Below are 24821 nucleotides of genomic sequence, written 5' to 3' on the forward strand. Positions count from 1 at the left end.
TTCTCCATGCTTACTGTACATGTTCATTTTTGCAGGGCCTCCCAGAGGATTCAGGGGGCCTGGGGCAGGGCCGGTTCTTCGGCGACAATTCAGCGGAGGATCCCTCTTGGAGGGAAGGACCCGCTGCCAAAGAACAAAGCCACGGCAGTATAGCAGCCTAAGTGTCGCCAATCGTGGCTTTTTTTTTCCTTCCCCCTGCCACTAGCAGCATTTGTACTCACCAGGCGGTGCTCCAAGGCTTCGGCAGCACTTCAGCGGCAGGACCTTCACTCGCTCCGCGTCTTCCGCTGCACTGAAGGACCCGCCGCCGAAGACCCAGAGTGAGTGAAGGGACCATAGCACACAAAACTCAGAGTGGCTCATGGGCCCCTGTGGGGCCGGGGGCAAATTGCCCCACTTGCCCCCCACCAGGCGACCCTGCATTTTTGAGCTGACAGCCCAGGCTACCTATCAAGCAAAAATAATACTCACCAAATACTGTTTAGAATGAAAAAAAGCTGAATAAAAATACAACCAAATGGCAAGATGCCACCCATGATGATACCAGGCAACGGCTTTGTGAAAAACGACTGCTCTGGGATCTGACGAGGGATCTGGTTTGTACGAACTGGGTGTTCAATAGGCTTTGAGAGAAATTAATACAATTAAAAAAGACAAAACTGGAAATAACATAGTAACAAAGTAAGATAGGAAAGTGTTAAAAGAATTAAAGACACTTAAGATGATTTTTTCCTAACATCAGCTCCTTGGAACTTGACATGCTTAACTCTCCCATTATATTTATCCATAAACTGTGCCATAAGTAAGGCTACGTTCTACTCACAGATATTTTTAGTAAAAGTCATGGACATGTCACAGGCAGTAAACAAAAATTCATGGCCAGTGAGCTGTCCATGACTTTTCCTATAAACCCTTAACTAAAACTTGGGCGGGGGGCTGCGAGTGCACAGGATGGGGTGGTCCAGGGGCACTGCGGGAGGTGGCCCAGGACCCCACTGGTGCTAGGGGAGGAGGGCCAGGCCACACTTGCTGGTGCTGGGGGAGGGCGACGGCGGCACGGGACTGCCGCTGGTGCTGGAAGCCAGGTTTGGCAGGAGCTCCCTACCTGGCTCTGCGTCCCTGCAGCTCCTATGTGGTGGAGGGTTCAGGGGTCTCCGTGCGCTGCTCCTACTATAAGTGCTGGCTGCGCAGCTCCCATTAACTGGGAACCGCAGCCAATGGCAGCTGCGGGGGGCAGGACATGCAGGCACTGGCAGCATGCAGAGCCCCCTGGTGCCTCTACCACCTACTAGCTGCAGGGTCATGCCAGTGGGAGCTGGGGAGCCCCCCACCCCTCAACCCCTAGCCCTGAGCCCCCTTCCATACACCCAAACTGCTGTTGCTGGCCGCTGCAGAAGTCAAAGAAAGTCACAGAATCTGTGACTTCCATGACAGACTTGCAGCCTTAGCCATAAGCCACATCTCTGAAGATTACAAACTAATACACAAACCAACAAACAGTGATTTTTTTGGAAATTCTACTTCAGTGGTGACCTAGTAAATTTCACATGCAGAAGGGAGAGGTCTTTATTTAGTTTTTGATGGAATTACTGATTTTCTTCTAGATGTGTTGACAATTCAGAGGACTATTGCACACATACTGTATAGACAAGAGGAATGTCAATAAATATGTTTTCTTAGAAGAGAAGAGAGATCCTGAATGGCCAGAAAAATATTTTGAAAATCAGTTTGTATTCTTGTCCACCATGTAAAAAGATCAGATGTTGGAAAACAGTTCATTTCAGAATGGACAGCCATATGCATCTTAGCCAAATTTTGTTGTTTTGATGTTGACAGCTAACACACTAACACGGCATGAATAAATACTTAATGTTAGAACAGTAGTGGTATTATGCTGAGTAGCAGATAAGACACACTTAAACAATGTACTGAAAAACTACCTTTTCTTTGAATCCAAAATATGCACCAATGAAGGTTAATGGGACGGAAATTCCAAACCACATTGCCAGGATAGCAACCAGTGTACCAAAGGGGATGGCAGCTGATGATCCCTTCACCCACAGAATCAGATTCATAATGAAGAAATCAGCAAAGACAATTCTGAAAAAAAACCCAGAATTTTCTCATTAGCAGCATAAAATCAGAAGAGAATTAAATATTTTAAGATGGTTCATAAAACTAAAGGATTATGAATATTCACTTGTAGTCTATTTCATTCTCTAATCATGCAATATTGTTTCACTGCTAATACATAAAAAGTGGTAATTATCTTTCAACAGCTAATTGTTTCTGATCTTTAGGGTCTTTTAGCAATAAGGCCACTTATTTGGAAGACCTTTAATTGGCTATAAATAAACCAAGAAAATGTGAAGAGCCATTATCACAAAAAACGTTACATGGTGTGTTTTAGCAAATACTCTCTTGACTGTACTGTATTTTGCCAGCCCTTCCTTTCCCATCACTGCTAATTGTCTGGTAATGCTTTTAAATAGCTCTTTTCTAATGAACCTGTTATTCCTTCTGCCAAATTCAGTCATTGCTGGCAAAACCCACTGTTCAAGATACGACGAACTACATCAGGACTACCATAGGCTAATCTTAGAAAAAGCTTATTGTTACAACCAAATCTCTCTTCAGCCATGGGACACAATACACAAAAAGTAAACAAAAAAGTGTGCTAGTTCAACAACATTACATCTTTGTACGATTTTAAGAGATTCGCAGTTTCAAAAGGAGCTAAGCTACTGAAGCAAGAGTGTGTTATTTCTTCGATTTAATCAGCACGGTATCTTCATTTTTTCAAAATCTATAAAAATAAAAAAACTATTCAGAGTTTGCTAACCCTTAGAGGCTGGTTTTCTAAGCCTGAAGAAGTCCTCTTCTGGACAGTCTTCTTGCACTTTTAGTGTAGAATTATGTCACAAAGCAAACAACTTCCTCACCCCATTTTATTCCTCGAAACCCTTCATTCAAAAAATAAATAAATAAATAAAAAATAAAAAGTTTTAAAGACTTCGATTTTGGAAATTAAGAAGATTTACGTCATGCTCTCCTCACCCTCTCCACCTGCTTTCTGAAAATCCTTTCAACAAATGAGACTGAAACCCAGCTTAAATTATTTGAGAGAAGTGATTAAAATTTCAAACATGTCTCTGAGTAATAAAGCAATAAAATACCTTGACAGAGAACCTCATCTGGGAACCTGCATCAATTCTCACCATCCAGGGTACAGGAGAAGCATCAGTCCCAAGAAGGGGCATTGCCAAATGAACCATTCACTGGGACTCATATGGAAGAATTCACACTAGTCTCAGAGGAAGTTACACATTCCACTGTATTGGACAACGTCATGCAAAACAAAAGCAGTGGGCAAGCCATTGCACAAATGGTTCCCAAATACTTCTGTGAGTAGCATCTTATAAATGTGCCATCAAATGCAGTTAAAGCAAACCCTGCATGGTATATTTTAGATCTTGTCCATGTCAGTAATCCAATCTCTGCCTCTTCCCTTCCAAAGATAAAGGAAAAATATTCTGTATATAAACTCAGCCTACTGAGTATATAACTGCCTTGGGCTGTTTATGACATTATGCAGTTTCACTGAACAAGCACAGCATAATCAAGACATCTGTTCTTGTTTTACCAATCCCAATCATTCTGCTTCCTCTATGAAACTGAATATATTCTGGAGTTTAAATTATCAGCATGATGTTTTTTCTACAGATAAACACCCTCAGCACTGTGAAGATATCTAAATGACAGCAGGGAGACTGAAGCACATTTTGTTTAGGAATAAGAGTTCCACATAGAAATACAACAGATTCAGTTGTTACCCAATAATCAGGTTTCATCCGATCCAATTCTAGTTTATTCAAACCAAGCCATGTTTTATTAATTCTATTTTTCATCTGTCTTCATTCAAAGATAGAGACTTTTATTGAAAACAGATCTTGTTAAACTCCATTCTGAAACAGGTTATCTAGAATAAAAATCTGAAGCCAAATTCAAGTTATTTACTGAACACAAATCAGAAAAATTAATTTAGCTATTCACTATGCCAATAATCTCCTATATACATTTATTTTCCACTCTACCACACACCCACCCACCCAGAAAGCTGTACCAAGGACAACCTCCAATAGACAACCTTCTGTCTTAAAGGACCACTTCAAATTACCTCTAAGGTTTCCAGTACAATTGTCTATACAACATTAATTTTAAATGATTTTTTTTTTGATTTTTTTTTAGGTACATAGACAAAAACATACCCAAAACCCTAGTTTCCAAATGAAATGTTTCAAAACCCAATTTTAAAAGCTATACATGCAGAGCATCATATTGTTCATGAACTATTCTCTTGTCCTGTCTTTAGCAAGATAATTCACTGCAGTAGAACATAGCTGCTATTTTAGTCATAAAAACAATTTTGTATAGAACACTAATGTCCCTATTACATAGTTTCACCAGAAGAACATTCCAATATATTCAAGATACAAATACTTTATCTTGTTCTTTGTACCACATTAGTAAGGAACTAAATTTACAACCTCAGATTTAACCCTACTTTCCGTATATTAAGTATGAATAGTGTCTGACTGACTTCAATGGGGATAGGATCTAGCCCTGATTTATAAAAAAGGTGCCCTAGATAGAATAGCCTTTCCAAAAAGCCACCGTAATAAGCCATGCATTCACAATGAAATATAGTCCCTACTATGCTAAAGTGATTATCTAGAAAATACTCAGTGCTGTAATCTAAGAGCAGTTGTATTGCATCAGGATTAACTAAATTAGCAACAATACAACTAAGTCAACAGTTCACAAATTTTTCCATGCTACGACCTCATCTTACAACAACAAAAACCCATGTTTCAGGCCCCACTTCCATAGTGTTGGGACTACTTATGAAGGAAGGGAGGGTGGTTGTGACCCCTAGGTTGAGAAGCCATGCTCTAGAACATTATGCAATTCACAAATTCTCCAAATGCAGGCTGTGATTTACAAGCTTTTCTTCCCACTCTAAGATGTTCTGTGTAGAAAGGAAAATCAAGCTGGGAAGCAATAAAGGCAATGGCACAGCCCTTTAGAAAGAGTTCTGTGCTAAGAAATCAGTATTTTCTTTATTTGTGGTAACTGAGTTATATACAAGAATACAGAAAAGAACAAGTTCATAAGAGTAAGGAACAAAAAGTACTAACCCAGGGCACAACAGAGCTGTCAGCAAAACATTTGTCTTCCACTTTTCGCCTCGAAATGCTGAGGAATAAGTAAAAATCATTACTATAGTTTCAAATGTAACACCTTTTATAAATATTTTGCAGTATGACAGCAAGGAGCAGATCCAATATCTGAGACATCAGCTCCAACTTGAATTACATATAATGCCTGGCAATTCTGAATTTAACGTGTTGTATCATACAAAATAAGCAATGGTACTTACTTTTATACATTCTAGCAGATACATAACCAGCAGGAGTTCCCAGCAAGACCCACAGTACAACTGCACAGGTCATTAAAGCTCCTCGGTTGGCAGGAGAAAGAAAGCCAAGGCAAGCTAGAACTAAAGATGTGAAAAGAAAGAATAGGCCATTTGTCAACACATTTTATTAGCAAATTGTATAACGTACACCATAGCGCACAGGTTTATCCAGTTCACTGAGACAGTATGTGTGTATGTTAACAGACACACACATACTGACTAGTCATAACTGCACACCACTCTGGGCACAACTCTGAACCAAATGCTTGGACATTTTCACTTCATACTCAAAAGGCAAAGATTCTTGTGACTAAAAGCTTCAAAAGAGGCATATGGTTGAAGTCTCTGCTCCTCCAACAACTATGCCATGAGATTTCAGCTTGGAAATCAGCTTTCAAAAGCTTAAAAAATGATGCTTCTGTAAGAGTACATTTATTGCATAGGCAACCATAAGAGTTTAATACATGCCATAAGAGTTGTCCAAGAAAAATAGGCCCAGAGTAGTAAAAGGCAGTGACTTAAGTTTTAAAAAGGTAGTTATAAGAAGCATGAAGATAACTGGACTGGATCTTCAAGTAACTGATTTAGAAACTTCAAACTCCAGACAAAGGCTATCACAACTCCCATGATGGACAATGCTTATCCTCAGGAACAAGGTGGACCATCTGAAAAATAAGGTCCCCGTATTTAAAAAAGGGAGTTCTTGAACAAACTGCAAGGGCAACCCCCAAGTTGAACAGCAGTTATTCAATTACAGACTCCTGTAACTGGTGGTACGTGAAATGTTTGTATTTGGAAATAGACTCCAAGAGCTGTCATGGATTTGGAAGGACCAATTTATGAAGACATAAAAAGGTAAATTATACTTACATTTAAACACATTAGGAAGAGAGAAAAGGATACTGAACTAGAACTCAGAAAAGTAATGCTCTGTGTGAAATGTTAGTCAGCTAGGTATGAAGTGAGTTGGGGTGAAGGTTTTCATATTCTGATCTTCTAACAAAAAAAGAAGAACTGATGAAGTGGAAAGACAAAGTTGCTATTTTCACTGTTAAAAATAATTGACCAAGTTTTTAAACTCTAAAACAGAAGACGACCAACAGAATGTTAGAGACTCAGAATCATAATCACACACCTTACATTATGGATTTGTTTCGTCAACCTGTACATGAGTATCCTACTTGGGCTAGTCAAAGAGTACTGGGATTTTGTTGATGTGATTTTTTTTTTAAAATTTAAAATATTGAATATAAAAGTTATTCCTCTCCCCATATTCATTTCTACTTTTAATGAACAATCAACAAGGCAGAAAATCTTCATCACAACGGTCTAGACTTTATGAAATTTTCCTTGTTGTTTATTGATAATGGTCTTGGCAGAACAGCTACATAATCAGCCTTCAGGCCACTGGCAAGTCTATGCTCTATGGGAGTCAAAGGCTACAGAACTGAGGTTCCTTGTTCATGCTCTGCACCACACAGGAATCTTTATTAAAATTCAAGCTTAAAAACAAGTCAGAAGGGAAAGCCAACATCTTACAGTATGCTGTTAAATATGGCAAGAATATATTTTAAAGGAGGATCAAGACAAGTGTATACTGACTCTTCTGCTTAACAACCTATGCTAAAAAGGAAAACAGGCTACCCTTTTTTCCTGCATAAGATGTTTATTGATAACAGTGAGTACTGAAGGTCAGTCTGAATTTGCTACCATTTTATCTGGACTTCTATCTGTATTTACTGTAGACCAGTCCTCTGGCCTGAAACATTTAATCAAAGAATTTGTTTTTTGCTTGGCATCAAGATATAAGGAAGATAATGTTTTGCTGGTACATACAATTTAGAACAAACTATTTAATACAAAGTGCTATAAAAACATATAAAGCTCAGTATGTTCCAGTATTTTACTGTGCACTAACAAAGAGAGTTGTAAAAGATTTATATGAAACAATGAAATATACTAATTTGTAGGAGATTACAATGTTATGGCTGTATCTAGGAGTTTGAACCAAGCTCAAGTTACATGAGCATTGTCTCAGTGCCATTTTACTGGCACATACTCAAGTTCTTTTTTATGGAAAGGCTGTTGCATCAAATTTATCAGAAAACATGTGTTCCGGAAAGTGTTAGAGCTTTGATTAAACGTGTTCGAACTTACCTTATTACTATGTAGGGTTTATTCAGGTATTATTGGACCATGATGAGTAAGTGTGGACTTTCTAGTATAATTTTTAACAACTTTTTAAAGGGGATATTTGCACTGGTGCTACATCACTTCCTATAGATCTAGAGGCATGTGAATTAGCCTAATAGAAAGCATGCCTGCGAAAATGCTCAAACACTATTGCAAATAGTGTTATTACCAAGTGATCTGCGGTCATTACTATAAGCAGTGTATTTTTCTTTTCTTAAATAAAGGACTTTGCTAACCACTAAAAAGGAATAGACTAGCAATGCCAGAAATTACTTTCTTGTCTCTTACAATTACACTAAGAGTGTAAGGTACGAAAATTATTTAATAAACCTTAAGGATACTTACAATAGAGTAATACAAGTCATATATGAAAATTTGCGTTCCCTTTGACCCAAGGAAGACAGATAACAGCATTCCCTTCCTTGGAGGTCTAAATACATCTCCATGAACCAACTTCCAACCAAATTCCTCTTGAGCATCTTCCTGCATAATAGAAACATCTTTATTAAATATACATAATTCAGCAGTGAATACATGCAAGATGTGAAACATGCTTTCAAAGTTTGATTAACTTTCAGTTTGGTTCCAAAGACAGGCTAATTGCATTGATTCATCACTCACTGATTTTACCGTCCCCTCATGGTTTACTGAAAGAAATAGGCAAGATTTATGATGAAACTACTTGCATTTGAGAGTAGCAGAGAAACAATGTAATTAGCAAAGATCCTCATAAGGTCAGTGTGAACATAAAGCAAAACAAAACATTCCATTAAATTTAACTTGGTATACAACAGTTCACATTGGTTTAAAAATTTATCTCTTTCACTTGTCTCAAAGCATATCAGTCTCAGTAACTATAACAGTAAGGAATGACAGGTTTTTTGCTTTACCTCATAAGTGCAAATTTGGGCTCCCTCTGCTCCAAATATCTTGCCTGTTAATTCTTGAGTTGAGACCATAGTGTTCTTCACCATTTTGCGGTCATGTTGCTAAATAAACTAACGTAGTCTCTGAATCTTAGCGAATATCAGTCTGGAGGAACTAAGCAGCAGCCAACTCTGAAAAACTGGTAGTTTCCAACAAATTTGGCCCTTGCTAAAATACCTGTGCCTCATTCAGACAAAGAATGCTGGGTTCCTTACACATCATACAGCCTAAATGTAATCAGTAAATATTTCCCTGGGGTGTTTGGTACCAAAAATCAAACATTAACAGAAAAGAGGTGGGAAGGAAGGGAAACAGAACTGCATGACAATGCACAGCAGCTTAGTTAGTGACAAAGACATCTCTTCATTTCCCTTGAAACATTTTATCATCTTCCCAGTGAGGAGCTTTGTGTCCACCTTGTTGATAAATTACTCTCAAGAGCTGAGAGTATGCTAGAAGTGGGATTTTTCTTTTTTAAAATGTGTTTAGAAAACAGTTTTACAGCAAGTGTTATGTTAGCAGGGAAACAGAAACCATAGGTCCAGAATCAGGGATCAGGGAACATGGATGAAATGCTTCCAAACTCAGTATTATAATACATTCTCCTCCAGGACAGAAGTCTTCTAGTTGCTCTTTTCCCAAAAGTACAGTGCACTTTGCTGTAGGAGTCCACATAAATCTGGTTCTTATTTCCAAAAGCAAGAAGCTTCTGTTATCCTTACTAAGCCTTTTTTCATAAATCAGTAAGTAAACAAAGCATTGGTTTAAAGGTTGTTGCCTGAAACAAATGCTTATTTTTAATTTAGTTTAACCGAATAAATAAATATCCCTTTTTCAGGATGGACTTCCTAAATGCATGCCTTCTATTCCAATCCAACAGGGGACGAGGCAAACACTTTCTATTGGCACATTTGGAAAGGTTTAACCAGTGAAAGTATATGAGTTAGATTTCCCACGAGAAATTAGTCAGCAAAAATACTTTCCCTGGAAAACAGCAGATTCTGGTACCACCACCAACTTTGCTCTGAAAGTTGATTCATTATCTGTGCTGTATGTCTGAAAAAAATCCAATCAGCTGGGCAACCTGCGCCCCTGATTTGTCTGATGTGAACCAGAGCACTCCTCACTCAGTGGAGTTGGATTTTTAGTAAGCCTACTAAGAAGCAAAGGGGTGGATTTAAGAGCCCAGGCTCCAGCCCAAGCCAAAATGTCTGCACTGATATTTTGAGCCCCACAAGCCCAAGTCAATTGACCCAAGTTCAGACTTGCTGTCACAGGTTTTTTATTGCAGTGTAGATATACCCTGAAAGAACTACTGCATTGGACTTAGAGCCACACTGCCTATGAGAAGGTTCAACTGTTGTTTTCAGTACAACTCCACTAAAATCGGAGTTCCATCTGCTTATGCCAGAGCTGAACCTGGTCCCACCATCTAGAAGAAACTGCAGTTAGACCACTATGGATAAAAATTCAATGTCCTACTGCAAGCTTGGTATTTCAAACCTGTAAAGCAAGTAGGTTTGAAATATGCAATGTTTAGGCCTTAAAATGAAGAGGTTTACATCTATAACTGACGATTACTAGAAAACAATTCTCTAAATGATAGTTTTATGTCCATGAACCTCATGCTTTAGATTTAAAACGCAGACACAGTCCTTTCCCCATCCAGTGCACAAATCAAACAAACCTGTTCATAAAATATTTCATTAAGATTACAATAGGACTTCAGAGAACACGTTTATTTGCACTTTTAAAAAAGGAACAAAGTTGTACCAAATTCACTTCAGGTTGATAAATTTAACCAGTAACAGAAGCAGAATGATTTTGTTTTTTACCATTACAACGGACTCACAGAAACCTACGTATAGCAGTATAGAAATTCGCAGCTTGCCTTTGTAGCCATCACATGACGCATTACAGATTTACTTGTTAGTGTCCCTCACAAGGCATCCAAGTATGTGCACAGGCACTCAACATTAAGTTGTTTGAAATATCTGAGTGGCACCCACACCTCAGCGTTGCTTACCCCTAAAGTTTGTCCTTCCACATTAAAAGGTTTGTCGAGGTGGAAAACTGAGCCTCTTAATCATATCTACACCAAATACTCCCTTCTTTAGAGAATCTGAAATTTTAGTAGGCCATTTATTACTCCCAAAGAGCTGATATGTCTTCATATTACTTATACTGACCCCCTAGACTGCATTCAAAACTGCAGTTAATAGATTATTTTTTTGTCATAGAAAATGAGATCTAAAAACCGTAAGAGTTCTACTCACAGAAGAGTCAATTTGGTTGTATCTTGCAATATCTTTATGAAGAGTCCTCAGTATGATCATAGCCACCATGCCAGATAAGAAGAGAACAATTACGAGGGAATTCATTATGCTGTAGATTAAGAAAAAAAGTAAAAAACATTTCCATCTGCTTTTTCAGACTTCAGCATATGCACTGCAATAGTCATAATATGTGCACATCTAAAGTCTGAAGCAGATTTTTGGATATCAAGTTTTTGTACAAATCATTATGTCAGGTATTTTAATGTTTTCCTACACAGAAAAAATAAATTATAATATGACATACTACTATATAAAAAATAGGAAAGCCCCTGCAAAGCCATTCTGCCGAAGAGCAGAGAATTCTAGAGAATCTCAAGCCAACTGGTTTTTACCAAATGGATTTTATATATATGAAATAATCAACTCTATATAATTCCATTAAACAAATTAGTTACATATTAACTATCAGATAAATTATTTCATGTATAATATATATTGCTTTTTTTAGCATTTATGTACAGCACAGCATTTTCCTCTTTACTGTACAAATGATACATTAATTCATAAACAGCTCTTTTGGTACATTCTTCAGCATAAAAAACTCACTGACAGTATTTTTTGTATTTAACAGCAGCAGCTAATATTAAAAACAAAACTTTACCAAATAAAGATCTGTACATCAGAGTAAGCCAGACAGTAATGGCAAGAAAACTGATGGGCAGTCACCTTCCAAAAGCTCTGCAGAACAGGATGATAAAGTAATCTCCATGTTTTTACTTTGCTTTTGGATATTAATGGCACATTCCTTTGGTGACATACAATACTTTAGTTGCTCAAGAGATCCAAGACTGATAAAAGTTACTTCATATATTGAAACAAGGAAATTCATTTGCTTGGAAACTAACAGACTTCATTGTACATGTAAGAGTTACATATCCTGAAAACTGCAGGACAAGATCTTTGTGCTTCACTGCAAGATTTAGTCACTCCATAAATTAAAATTTTTACCTAAACCACTGAATGTTGGTATGTGGCATAGACTCCAAAATGTAGTCCCATCTGGAAGCCCACTTGATATCATTTTCCTATAAACAAGTTGAAACAAGACAATTAAACAAAAAAATGGCTTTGGAGGAGTAAATGTTTTGATGCCACTTCCTAAAATTAGTGAGTATGCATAATCTACTTGACTCCAATCTTCACATTAGATACAGATCTTTCCCCTGCCTTATACTCTTCAGTCTCTTCTTCTGACTGCTTTATTTTATGACTTTGTCCTTCTCTGTAACTTATTTTATACTATTCACTGCCTGTAATTTTTGAATTATGTGCAATGTTTTGGGGCACAGTTTATATTGATCAGTGTTCTTCAGAGTAAAATTATACAACATAAGATTGAACTCACCTGTTCATGTGAGTTCATCAAACTACTCCATGAAGTTACCATCTCACACTTTGGTAAATAGGTCATGATTCGCTGGATCAGATTTTCAGAAAACTGTGCACAATTTACTATTTTAGCATCCAATTGAACTTTTGTGCACTTGCTGTTTGCAATACAGCACATACAAATGTGCATTTTTGCACACGCACAGGTCTGAAAGCCCAACTTTTCAAAATGGGTCAAGATGTCAGTCTATCATGGCGTCATTACCAGAAGTCAACTGCTGTAGAACAGAGTGCAGATTTCTGCCTCCTCAGTGTGCAGGGTGCAAGATCAGACTGACAAAACAGTGGCCAAAGTAAAACAATGCAGGTGCAACAAGAAGTCATGAAGCCATTATTATTAAGAAATGGACTTAGTTTACTTTTGAAAAGTAAGTGTCCTGGATCCATAAAACTGTCATTATTGACTTTACTGGTTTATTAATTTAAATTTTAAATAAATAGTCTTTTTTCCTTAGAAAAATGCATTCTGACTATATCTAAAAGTAAAGCTTAATGACAGCAAACTGCAGATAGTCAATTTTAAGTGTACCTGATATTAAAGATGTAAATATTGACATCTGCTGGAAATATCTGAACTAGCAGGAATTATCGACTTGCTGAAAGAACAGATGTCCCAAATGCATAACCCATTTTGCAAATTACTGAACAACATTACAATTACAATTTGCAATTTATCCTCAAGATTTAAACACGTTAATAGACAGGAGGCTCATCCATGTAGCAACATCAGCAAGTCTAAGGATAGCTCAAGGGAAAAGTCCAAGGCTCTATATTCTATTACCTCAAGGTCATAGGTTCAAGTCAACTTCAGATGGGTGGACAATGAAAGCTATTATCATATGTCAGCTGTACCGCTGCCTTTGCAAAATGAACTAGTGCTCTCAATCCAATTCCTAGTAGACAGGTGTCTTATATCACAAAAACAAACCATAACTGCCACTTCTTAGGGTAGGCTGAACCCTAAGGTACCAATTTTTGAAGCAACAGGGAAACTGAACTATCCTCACACCCATAAGAGTTTACTTTTCAGATTAGGGTAAAAGCAATTCACAAGTACAATTTGCTACTTATTGCCTGTGATGTATTAGGTGAAATAAGCACTCTGTTTTCAAAGCCACTTATCAAGTAGTTAACTTAGTGCTTGCAAGTTCTGGGTAAAATTATAACAAAGGCACTTTCAAATCAGATGGACAGCAACTCAGTGGACAAGAACTAAGAAAATGTACTCACTATAAACTGATACATTAAAGCAGGTAAACTATAAAATCAAAAATGTCTCCAAGAAAGTTTATATATAAATATATTTTCTCCAATATGAGGGTTGCTTCAGTTAGCAATCCACTATGAACAGTGACTATGTAGAAGAGTTACATGAACCAATACCTCTGTTCCCTGTATTTAGAGCTGGATTTGCCAACTTTAATGCCAAATCTAAGTTTTACTTAATTTTACTCCTATTAACACTGAAAAGCCAATGAAGCTTCAGAAGAGTGACCTGGATTCCATTTCATTCTTAACCATCAGAAAGACAGTTAAAGTTCCAGTTGCAGATTAAAATTTGAGGACAGGTGGATTGCTCTGTTGTAACTGAAGGCATAATTTAACCTGTAATATTTTCAATAGTGATGATGCATGATCAAAGAAAAGCCCTGTGTGGCTTTCAAACTCAGAGTTGGTAGTTAAAGCCATCTTTTTACTTGTATACAGAGAAATTTGCTTCTGGAAGTAATTTTTCATAGTGCTCTCCTACTGCATTCTGAACTTTGGGACTGGATGTTTAATATTTCTTAGCTACAGAACTGCTTACATTCCCAAGTTGTTCCTCACACTAATATTCATAAAACTGTGTTAAAACAGGGGAAACATTTATACTGAATAAATACATAACAGCCAGAAAGAACTTGGATCCAAACAGTTTAGGAGATTTGTTCCAAAACGTTAATATACTTACTTCAAATTTCACAGAATAAGTGTAGATCAAATCCAGTTTGTTCGTGAATTTCCCAGGAATCTCCATAGGGGGACCTCCACAATTTAAATTGTTTTTATCTGTATGTTTGTAGCTAGCAAGACAGAAATTTTAAGTAAGATTCATACCAACTGGATTGGGTAGAGAACTTCACAGTTATTTAAAAGTATTAAGACTAATATGTGAAACATTTGGCCATCTAACTTTTTTTTAAAAAAAAATCTTTTCCCACCAGTTTTATAATTTCTTTATTGAGAACAGACCTTCCTATTCCCACCATCAAAATGGATTTCACCTCTGAACATGTGAAGGGTTTGGTTTGAAGGTTTAGAACAGGGGGTGGGCAAACTAATTGGCCTGAAGGCCACATCGGGGTATGGAAATTGTATGGCGGGCCATGAATGTTCATGAAATTGGGAGTATGGATCTGGGAGTGGGTGAGGGCTCCGGGGTGGGGCCAGAAATGAAAAGTTCAGAGTGCAGGAAGGAGGTCCGGGCAGGAATGCAGGCTCTGGGGTGGGGCTGGGACCGAGGGGTTCAGAGGATGGGAGGGCTCCAGGCTGGGGCAGAAGGTTGGGGTACAGGGGATTGGAGTACAGGGGAGGGTTGTGAGGGCTCCAGTTGGGGTGCAGGTGCTGGAGTGGGGCTGGGGATGAGGGGTTTGAGGTATAAAAGGGGGCTCTGGGTTGGGATCAAGGGGTTCGGAGGGTGTGAGGAGGGGAGCTGAGGGATGGATCAAAAGGTCTAACGGGCCAGATGTAGCCCGCAAGCTGTAGTTTGCCCTCCCTGCTTTAGAAAGTTAGAGCAAACATGGTTTAGCCATTTCTGATTATGAGGATAATAGGAACACACATCTATGAGGATAATAGGAAAACACATTCTTGCCACAGCCCTGTAGCCAAAACTGACATGAAGAGAAAGCTGACGTACACCAGAGAAATTGCCTTCATTTAATAGTGCTCTTTGAATGTTCTGAGTCAGTTTTATTACCACTAAACATAAGAATGGCTATAAAAGGATCAGACCAATGGTCCATCTAGCCCACTATCCTGTCTTCTAATAGCGGCCCATGCCAGAGGAAATGAACAGAATAGGGAAATCATCAAGTGATCCATCCCCTATCATCTAGTCCCAGCAGCTGTCAGTCAGAGGCCTAGGGACACCCAAGGCATAGGGTTGCATCTCTGACCATCTTGGATAATAGCCACTGATGGACCTATCCTCCAGGAATGTATTTCAATTCTTTTTTTAGACCCAGTTATAGTTTTAGCCTTCACAACATCCTATGGCAATGAGTTCCACAGGGTAACTGTGTTGTATGAAGAAGTACGTCTTTTTGTTTTAAGCCTGTTGACTATTAATTTAATTGGATGACCCCCTGGTTCTTGTGTTCCATTCATTTTCTCCACACCATTCATTTTTACTTTTAAAAAATAAAGTAAGGAAGATGCATCAATGTATTCAAAGATTTACAATAGTCAACAGATCACAGACATTTTTTCAGAAAGACAGAAATTGGTTTATTTCAACTGTAATTTCTAGCTTCCCTACACATGGTTGAAGACACTGAAGCACATTAAAATGTCATGTACTAGTATTTACCTTTTTGGATCCAGTCTTGCCATTACCAGTCTTGCTCCAGGCCAGCTTTCATCTTTCCCGCTATGGTACATGATTGTAATGTCAACATGGTTGAAGAGATAGAAAGTGTCCCACTTGTGAAACTGAGACTGCAAAATATTACAGGTTTGAAAAACATTTCCAGGAGAGAGGTAACATTATGGTCAAAGATGCAAGTACTCCAAAATAAAAGAATACTGGGGGCAAGTGGGGGAGACACAGAAGGGGTGGAGGAATGAGGAGTATTTTCTCTATATTCTCAAAATAGACATTAGAAAGGTAACAAATCTACAAAAAGCAAAGAAAATAAAGGTAATGGATAAACTTTATATTCCACAAGGTTTAAAGGAGTCTACATCAGCCTTCCAAGGTCATCATAAGACACTCCAGTCCAGATTTAAGTCTACTCACTCTTGATCATCTCCACGTAACCCACACAAACTGTAGCTCTTTGTCCCCCATCTAGTTGCTAGAGCAGAGGTTCCCAGAGGGCACAGAGGAATCTGGGGGGAGAGGGGTGCACAGTGGGGCCCCAGCCAGCCTCCACACAAGGTGGGGAGGGACCACCACCCAGCCCCTTCCCTCACCCCCAGCTCTGCTCCAGTCCCTGGCTCCCAGCCCCACTCCTGTCCCATCTCCAGCCTTGGTGCAGGTCCGCACATGGCCCCAGGCCTGGCTGTTAGCCATCACCATAGCCAAGTTGCAACTCCACTCTCACCCCCAGGCTCAGCCATTGGCCACGGCTCTGTCCCTAGCCCCGCTGCTGGCCTCTGACCTACCCCCAGCCATGACCCAGGCCTCAGCCCCTTTACCCCTGTCCACATCACCTTCCCCCCACAAGCCACAACCCTGCTCTCAGCCATGGTGGGATGCAGATAGGGCAGGGGCCGTGACCCTCAAAAGTTTGAGGACCACTGGGCTAGAGCATAGACATGTGAGTACCATCTCTAACCTAACACATGTGGTTCTTCAGCTGAATAGTCTATTACTCCTGGGGGAATTCTGCATCACTGTGCTTGTGCACAATTCATGGCCCCTGCAGATTTTGCTTCCTCGCAGAAAAATGACTTCTGACAGGGAAGCAAAGGTAAGTTGCAAAAATGGTCATGCCCCCCCTCCCCAGCAGTGCAGGCATGTTGGTTTAGGCACCCACAGCAGCCAATAAAGACATAAATCACCATTGGGGTGGGGGCAGGTAGTCATGCATGTGAGAGAGACAGACATAGACACTCTTGTTCGCTATTGTGGCACTCGATGTGGAGGGGCAGGCTCTGTTCCCTTAGACAGAGCAAAATGTAGTAGCCTGCCTGCTTAGTTATTTGTTCTTAGTGAATTCCCCCAGGAGTATAAAACAGTTGTAAAAAATATTAGGCCTCTTTACTCTGCTAGAGTGATGTAAGGGAGTCTTATTGTGAAGGACAGTATGGCCTTATAAATGATTAGTGACTAAATTCTTTAGTGATTAGAACTGGTCTAAATTTTTGGACTGGAAAAATGTGCTCTACGATCTGTTTACTACTGACTTTTCTGGAGATGGTCAGTAGCCAGTATAAATTGTGAGTTTCAATCCCCAGCCCTTACTTGCTTTTCAGTTGCCTATGATGTAACACTGAGCATATGGCTGCTTATATTTGTTGACTAATAACTAGAAATAAAGGGTCAATATTAACTACATTACTAATAGACAAAGGGGGGTTGGTGATTTCCTCCAATGCTCCCCACTCCCATTCTCTATCCATTGCACTATAGTTTAAATTACCAAGATATTTTAGATCTATTATTCAATTCCCGCAGATGACCAATCCAGAGGGGATGTTACATTTACACTAGCAAGCTTTCTGACCATCACTCACTACTGGTGCATTTCCACTGGCAATAGCAATGATGGAAGTGGCAGTGCATATCAGAACACCTAATTTTGTAACCATAGTTAGCCACTGGTAATAACAATGCAGCTACTTTTTTAAAAACACATACCGAGTCCTCTCTATTCTACAGCTTCCACTATTGCAATTGCTCCTGGAGCTGCAATAGTGATAAATGACAACAGATTTTGCCCATACTATTAAAAATTCCCCTCAGCCAGAGCCTAAACATGAAGTTTCGTCTCAAAACGTATTTCAGAAAGTTTAAACCCAGCCTATACCAGGAAGTGATGTATGAAGCTATTCTGCACCCTTAACTATAGTAACAACAAGGAGTTCGGTGGCACCTTAAAGACTAACTGATTTATTTGGGCATAAGCTTTCGTGGGTAAAAAACCTCACTTCTAAAAACCCAGGAAAGCTTATGCCCAAATAAATCAGTTAGTCTTTAAGGTGCCACTGGACTCCTTGTTGTTTTTGCAGATACAGACTAACACGGCTACCCCCTGATACTTAACTAGAGTGTTTACTACAAACTGCAGCACAACCACATAATGTATATAAATGAGGAATGTTTGATTACATGTGTGCTTACCTTTGTCAATGCACATACTGTACAGCTTATTTAACTATATTTGTGTTTTGAATATCAAGCCCGTTTTACACTCTGTAAGCGCACAGTTATTTATTAAAAACAAAAAAACATGACAAAGACTAACGAGGACATGACCCCAACACCACAGCTTTGTAGCTAGCCCCACATCTGGCCATATTAAAGAAATAAGCTCTCACCACTTACATCAATAATGCAAGCATCTTTAACTCTGCCATCTGCAGTAATAAAACATCCTATTGGAAATCCCGGATTACAGTATTTGTGTTCATCTTCCACTTGGTAACACCATGTTACAGGCATATTATCAATAATCCTAGACAAAGAAATTTTAAACATGCAACTCCTTAGTAAGAAATGTTATCTAATTATTCCGTTATTTTTAAGTTACATTTCATATGCAAATGAAAGCAACAAGGTTTTGGTTTGGTCTCAAAAGAATAATATATTCAAGGACAATTACTGGATAGAAGAAAGATAAAAAAGTGTCACCTCTCAGAACAACTCATTACATTATGTTAATTTTCATTTCTCTATTCATAGTTCAAAACAGGATGTCTGAACTCACCAGTGATGCTGATAATTCAATTGCATTCCTTTCTTCAAAAAAGCCAGTTTATTTTTGTCATCATCATCTTCTGGGTCATATGATTTTGTACAAGCTAACTTGCATGTTTCCGGTCTGTTAAACGTAAACTGTCACCAAAACACACAAAAAGAGCAATTTTAAAATTTTGCTCCCAAAGCACCTTTTTAAAAAGCCATTATTTTTCAATCAAAGTTTATTTTTCATATAGATCCTAGCCAATCCCACTAAAAAGAATTATTGAAGCCGAAATTGGTTTCATATCAGCAGTTTCAACTCAATTTGAGAACCAATGCTTATGTACAACTTATGCAAAATATTCATCTGTACATTCCTAAAAGCACATAAATCTCTACAATTAGAATAATCCAAGTAAACAACTATTTGAAATGTCATCCATAAGGTTTTTAAAAATAATCTGCCTGCAAATTGATGAAGTATTGCATCAGTAAAGAGAGCAATCACATTAGCTTTACTTAGCACAGTGCATCATGAAATTACCCATATTACCAACAATGCCCCTTCTGTATATTATGTTTTAATTTCAGCTGCTATAGAGCATGACAAACTATGAGGCAATGCTGGCAAATTGCAGCAGCACAGTGGACATTTCCTGCAGAAGCGCACTTTTCCATTAAGGAAGTGTTCTCACACATTTATATTTCTAATCTGGTTTTACAGTGTGGTTAGAATTTATAGATGTGAGTTAACACGTTACAACACAATTAAAAATCCTAGGACATACAAGCCCTAAAAGTGAGTGAAGGTTATTGCTCACAAGTATTCTGAATGGCTTGTGGTCCATTTTTATATCGCCACATCACACCAATAGCTCTATCAAATTGTGTGTCCAAAGGTAACTATACTGAGGACCAAACTAACTTCCATTCTATGTTGCCCAAAATTTTGCACATATGCGTACTTGAATAATCTCTGTAAAACATGCAATTAAATACCCTTGGAAAAAGTGTTAGCAGGTTAGGATGGAATTCTCAATTCCCATGCGCTCAGTTAACTATGACCAAGATACTGCTTTATAGTGACAGTACAAAATCCACAGTTATTATTTCCTTGCTTTTTATCATCTGAATATTATTGAAGGAGAAATTTTTTTTTTTTTTTTAAGTGGGTTAAGACTACAACTACCAAGTGTAACCACAATCACTTTGGATGGCTTGAATAACCTTATATGGTGACGATGCTATTCTTTCTCCAAACAGGATTTGTCCAAGATTTTCTGAAGGCCTTTTTTCACTCTCATCTTGACAGAAGTCAAAACTGAAAAAAATTAAGAGTCTTTAATGTTAATACATTTTAGGCTGAAATTTATAGTTACAAAATAGATCAATTTGTTAAGCTATATTTTAGATACAGGAGTTTTCATGAGATTTTTTTTAAACCAACAATGCTTAATATACCATTGAAAATCTGACTTCAAATGCAGACAGATTAGGTACAATTCACTGCACAAAGTAACTTTTTTAATCAGTCATCAACGCACTTCATAGTTCCAGCAATAATTGTTTAAAATATATACTGTAAGATTGTAGTCAAAGTGCCGTTTTCAGAAAGCAATTGAAGTAATATAAGTTCCAGGCTAGAAGTAGTAAGAAAATCATACAAAGTGCTATTGGCATGACATAATGCCAAATGAAGATTAAAAAGAAAAAAGAAAAATCCCTTAAAGATGGAAAACAATTAACATGGCAAGTGTATATTCTGAGGGACAAATCTGATGGCTTTTATACCAGTATTCAAAAAAAGATCCATTCACCTGTCCAGAAATTCCCCTTTACTTGAAACAGTTAAAGGTAGGGAAATGTACCCACAGAGATCATGAATAGTTATATCTACATTATAAAAAACACACTTGAAACTAGTGAATAAGAAGCTTTCCCTAACTAGTGTATGGGCCTAAGCCACCAATTTCTGCAGAATTTAATGCAATACTTGTGTAGGGTACATCCAGACTACCCACCGGATCAGCAGGTAGCGATCTATCGCGTCTCATCTAGACGCGATGTATCGATCCCTGAACGCATTTCCATTGACTTTGGGACTCCACCAGGGCGAGTGGCAGTAGCGGAGTAACGGGGGAGCTGCGGCCGTTGATCCCGTGCCGTGAGGACAAGAGGTAAGTCGAAATAAAATACGCAACTTCAGGTACGGGAATAGCGTAGCTGAAGTTGACATATCTTACATCGACCCCCATCCCCCAGTGTGGACCAGGCAGTAGTGTTGTTTTACTGACCCAGCCTTTAGCATCTCTGCAGCTATTTATTGCTTTTCCAAGGAAGAGCAGAGTAAATTTTACAAGAATATCACTTGTTATTCCCCAGTGTATTCAGCAGTAAAATTTAAGAATCACACAAATTTCACATTTCTACTTGGCAAAGCTACAAGCAGTAGCAAAGGCAGGCAGTAACATTTTTCACAGAAAAGGACCAAAAAAATCCCCCCAAAAAACTAAAAAACAGAGGTTGGGGGCATAACAGAGTAATGAAGACCTCTTTCCTCTTCACAGCAATCAGGAGACACTGGGAGAAAAGAGACAGAAACCTGTAGTCTTATAACAGATAGCTGATACATTTGAAATTCACCCCCACTTTATCTAACAGATGTCTACATAGAACTCCAAAGCAGGACCCAGGGACAAAACCCCAATGGAAAACCCTGCAATTTCACCTCTTTCCCAGTAGTGTAGGGATTGAATTACTTAGCAGGACATAGCTGGTGAACCCTGATAACTCCACCAATTGTCACCTTTCATACCTATCTGAGTAGTAGGCTTACTCCTCCAGCTAGCAAGTGTCTGACAGTTTTTACAACCTGTATACATATTTATCAAGTTACAAATCATATTACTTTAGTTTATATAAAAAATAAAGGTGAGGATAGAAAACATGCTTTCAAATACTCTAGAATTGTACTATAGTGTACTTACGCATCATATTCATAAGGTAGAACTGATTCTACTGAGTCCAGTCTATTCACAAAGAGCTCAATTTTTGACTAAAAGAATGAAAAAGTATATAAGTAACATATGCTGTAATACAAGAAAAGTCATGAGGGCTTTCACTCATATGAGAAGCATCTTAAACTAGTTAAACCCATTCCATGTTTAGAAAGGCTCATTTTTTATCCTTTATATTCAGCTGTGCAGTGCTAGGAAGACTCACATTAAAGACCTTGACTAGACTAAAAATCCTTGCACCTCTTTTCCAGCAGCAGCACAACAGTAGCTAGCACTAGTCACTTGTGTAAACACCAGTTCAGACAAAATTAAGGTTTTTTAAACATTGGTTTAAAGCTCTCTAGCTCTAACTACAACAGCACTTACCAGGGTGCTAGCACAGCACAGCAGCACCACTGATTGAAAAACAGGTATCAGGTTTCCTAGTAGATACACACCTACACAGGTATATTGCCCACTTTGCAGAACTGAGCAGGAAGTTCTCACATTTTTATGGCACCACATCACAAAAGAAACTTTTTCAGCACCCATGGTGTCTGATGACAGCAGAAACCAGCATGCTGTTTGAAGGGCTCAATGGCAATAAGACAACATCATAATGCAAGTCTTGCCCCTCTGCCAAGTTTCCATAGGTGACAAGTTTGAAGCAAGAGGATTTCTGGGCACCTAACAAATGGTTAGAAACATTAAAAAAAAAAAAAAAAAAAAAAAAGTTTATCATGCACACAAATGTGTGAATAACACCTGGTTTTAAAATGTTCCCAGAAACTCTGCTTTGTAACTTAACTTGGAAATGCATTCAGAGTTAGTGAATCTGGTGCAAACTATCACTGTTCTTACGTTCTTAGTGTGTCAGACCAATGGCCCACCTAGCCACTACTATCCTGTCTTCCACAGTAGCCAGTGCCAGAGCTCTAAAAGGGAATGAATAGAACACGGCAATTATCAAGCAATCCATCCTCAGTAGCCCAGTCCCAGCTTCTGGCAGTTTGAGGCTTAGAGCATGGTGTGCATCTCTGATCATCTTCGATAACAGCCATGAACTTATCTAACTCATTTTGAACCCAGTTATACTTTTGGCATTCACAACATACCTTGGCAATGAGTTCCTCGGGTTGACTGTGTGTTGTGTAAACAAGTACTTCCTTTCTTTTGTTTTAAACCTGCTGCCTATACATTTCAGTGGGTGACCCTTGGTTCTTCTGTTCCGTGAAGGGGTAAATAACACTTCCTTATTCACCTTCTCTACATCATTCATGATTGTATAGACTTTTATCACATTTCCCCCTTAGTCATCTAAGATGAACAGTCCCAGTCTTTCTAATCTCTCCTCATATGGAAGCTATTACATGCTCAATCTTTTTTGTTGCCTTTCTCTGTACCTTTTCCAATTTTAATACAACTTTTTTTTGAGATGGGGTAACCAGAACTGCATGTAGTGTTGAAAGTGTGGGCATATAATGGATTTATAGTGTCCTTATAATATTTTCTGTCTTATTAGCTAGCCTTCCCTACTGGTTCCTAACATTCTTATCTGTTTTTTGACTGCTGCTGTACAAGTAGATGTTTTCAGAGAACTATCCACACTAACTTAAAGATCTTTTTCCTGCATGATAACAGCTAATTTAGTCCTCATGGTTTTCTAGTCAAAGAAATGCTGAATTGTATGGCAGATCCAATGTTCCTCTGAGAAGCAGCTTGCTCTCACCTAGTACCTGGCCAGGATTGACAGGCAGGTTCAACATCTTATCCACACCAGAGATGCTAAAAGCCATGGGATGTATCCCTGTCTTAAACCCCACCGCAGGAAAGAGAGAACTGGATGTGAAAGGGGCTCCCACCAGAGCCACTTGCTGCCCCATGAAGGGACTGCCCCAAGGATCCCTAAGTTTGACTACTGAGAAAGGGTCATCACCTCCGCATACACACACCCATATGGGCCCTGCTCCATACCCAGCTGGGCATCCCCTACAACCCTCCCACCCATACATACTCCAGGCACAGGGCCCTACTCTACAGTCACTAGGAGCCCCCCTACAAATCCTCCTATCCCATCCACACAGGACCGTGCTCCGTACCCAACTAGGCTCCCCGTACAACACCCCCCCATACCCCTATGGGTCCTACTCCGCACCCAGCCAAGGGCCGCCCTACAAGCCCGCTTCCCCCAGCCCTTCGCAGGGTACATCAAACCAGGAGCCCCCACCCACCCAGGGCTCCCCAGCGTCCCCCGACAAGCGATGCCCGCCCCCAGGAGCGCCGAGCCCAGGCCCTGGCCCAGCCAGGCAGCCGCGGGCCGCTCTCACCTTGCAGCTCTCGGAATCCTTGCCGGGCTCGCAGAAGCTGACGGGGGCCAAGCCGGGCAGGTAGAAGGCGGCGCAGAGGGGAACCGAGCAGCCCAGCAGCAGGATCCCGGCAGCCAGCAGCCTCATCGTCGCGCCTGCTGGGAAGGGAGGAAAGCCCGAGCCGGGACCCGAGGAAGCTGCACCCAGCTCCAGTGCAGGGGCCGAGTTCAGCGCCTGGCGGGGCGGTGTCATAATCGCGCTACTCGGCGCCTGCGCGCTTCGGCACCAGATGATGAGGCCCCAGGCGCCATCTTGAGTGCGGGCAGGGCAACCCGACCTTGTGCCTGAGGTCAGAAGAAGGAACAATGGCCCCGCCCCCATGTTATGACGCCAAGCGCCTGCTCAGGTGGTTGCCTGACACCTTCCTCCAATCTAGGGCCTGGACTGGAAAGGCAGTGGTCGCAGGGTCTGTCTATGTCCCCCATGCTGACCTTCCACCATCCAGCCCAAAGAATGGCCTCAACACGGTCCTGGCATCCCCAGGGCACCATCCTCTCTCACCTCTGACCTCGATCCCCACAGTCC

The 24821-nt window shown here is 39.6% G+C and overlaps 1 protein-coding gene across 1 annotated transcript in view; it reads right to left on the reverse strand.

Annotated features, from left to right (window-relative positions):
- The window catches only part of LOC116820591 (transmembrane 9 superfamily member 2-like), a 38150-nt gene extending 13574 nt beyond the window's left edge, over positions 1–24576 (reverse strand). The window contains exons 1-15 of the mRNA XM_075068875.1: positions 24258–24576; positions 21922–21989; positions 20162–20255; positions 18960–19087; positions 18578–18707; positions 15896–16023; positions 14276–14387; positions 11884–11960; positions 10876–10984; positions 8031–8155; positions 7909–7925; positions 5441–5554; positions 5199–5256; positions 1941–2100; positions 472–623 (exon numbers count right to left, since the gene is read on the reverse strand). Of these exons, the coding sequence (XP_074924976.1) occupies positions 472–623; positions 1941–2100; positions 5199–5256; positions 5441–5554; positions 7909–7925; positions 8031–8155; positions 10876–10984; positions 11884–11960; positions 14276–14387; positions 15896–16023; positions 18578–18707; positions 18960–19087; positions 20162–20255; positions 21922–21989; positions 24258–24488 (1703 nt within the window). The 5' untranslated portion in view covers positions 24489–24576. The remainder of the gene's footprint in view (positions 1–471; positions 624–1940; positions 2101–5198; positions 5257–5440; positions 5555–7908; positions 7926–8030; positions 8156–10875; positions 10985–11883; positions 11961–14275; positions 14388–15895; positions 16024–18577; positions 18708–18959; positions 19088–20161; positions 20256–21921; positions 21990–24257) is intronic.
- Between the last annotated feature and the right edge of the window lie 245 nt (positions 24577–24821).

Source organism: Chelonoidis abingdonii, chromosome 8 (genome assembly GCF_003597395.2).
Source record: "Chelonoidis abingdonii isolate Lonesome George chromosome 8, CheloAbing_2.0, whole genome shotgun sequence".
Classification (NCBI taxonomy): Eukaryota; Metazoa; Chordata; order Testudines; family Testudinidae; genus Chelonoidis; species Chelonoidis abingdonii.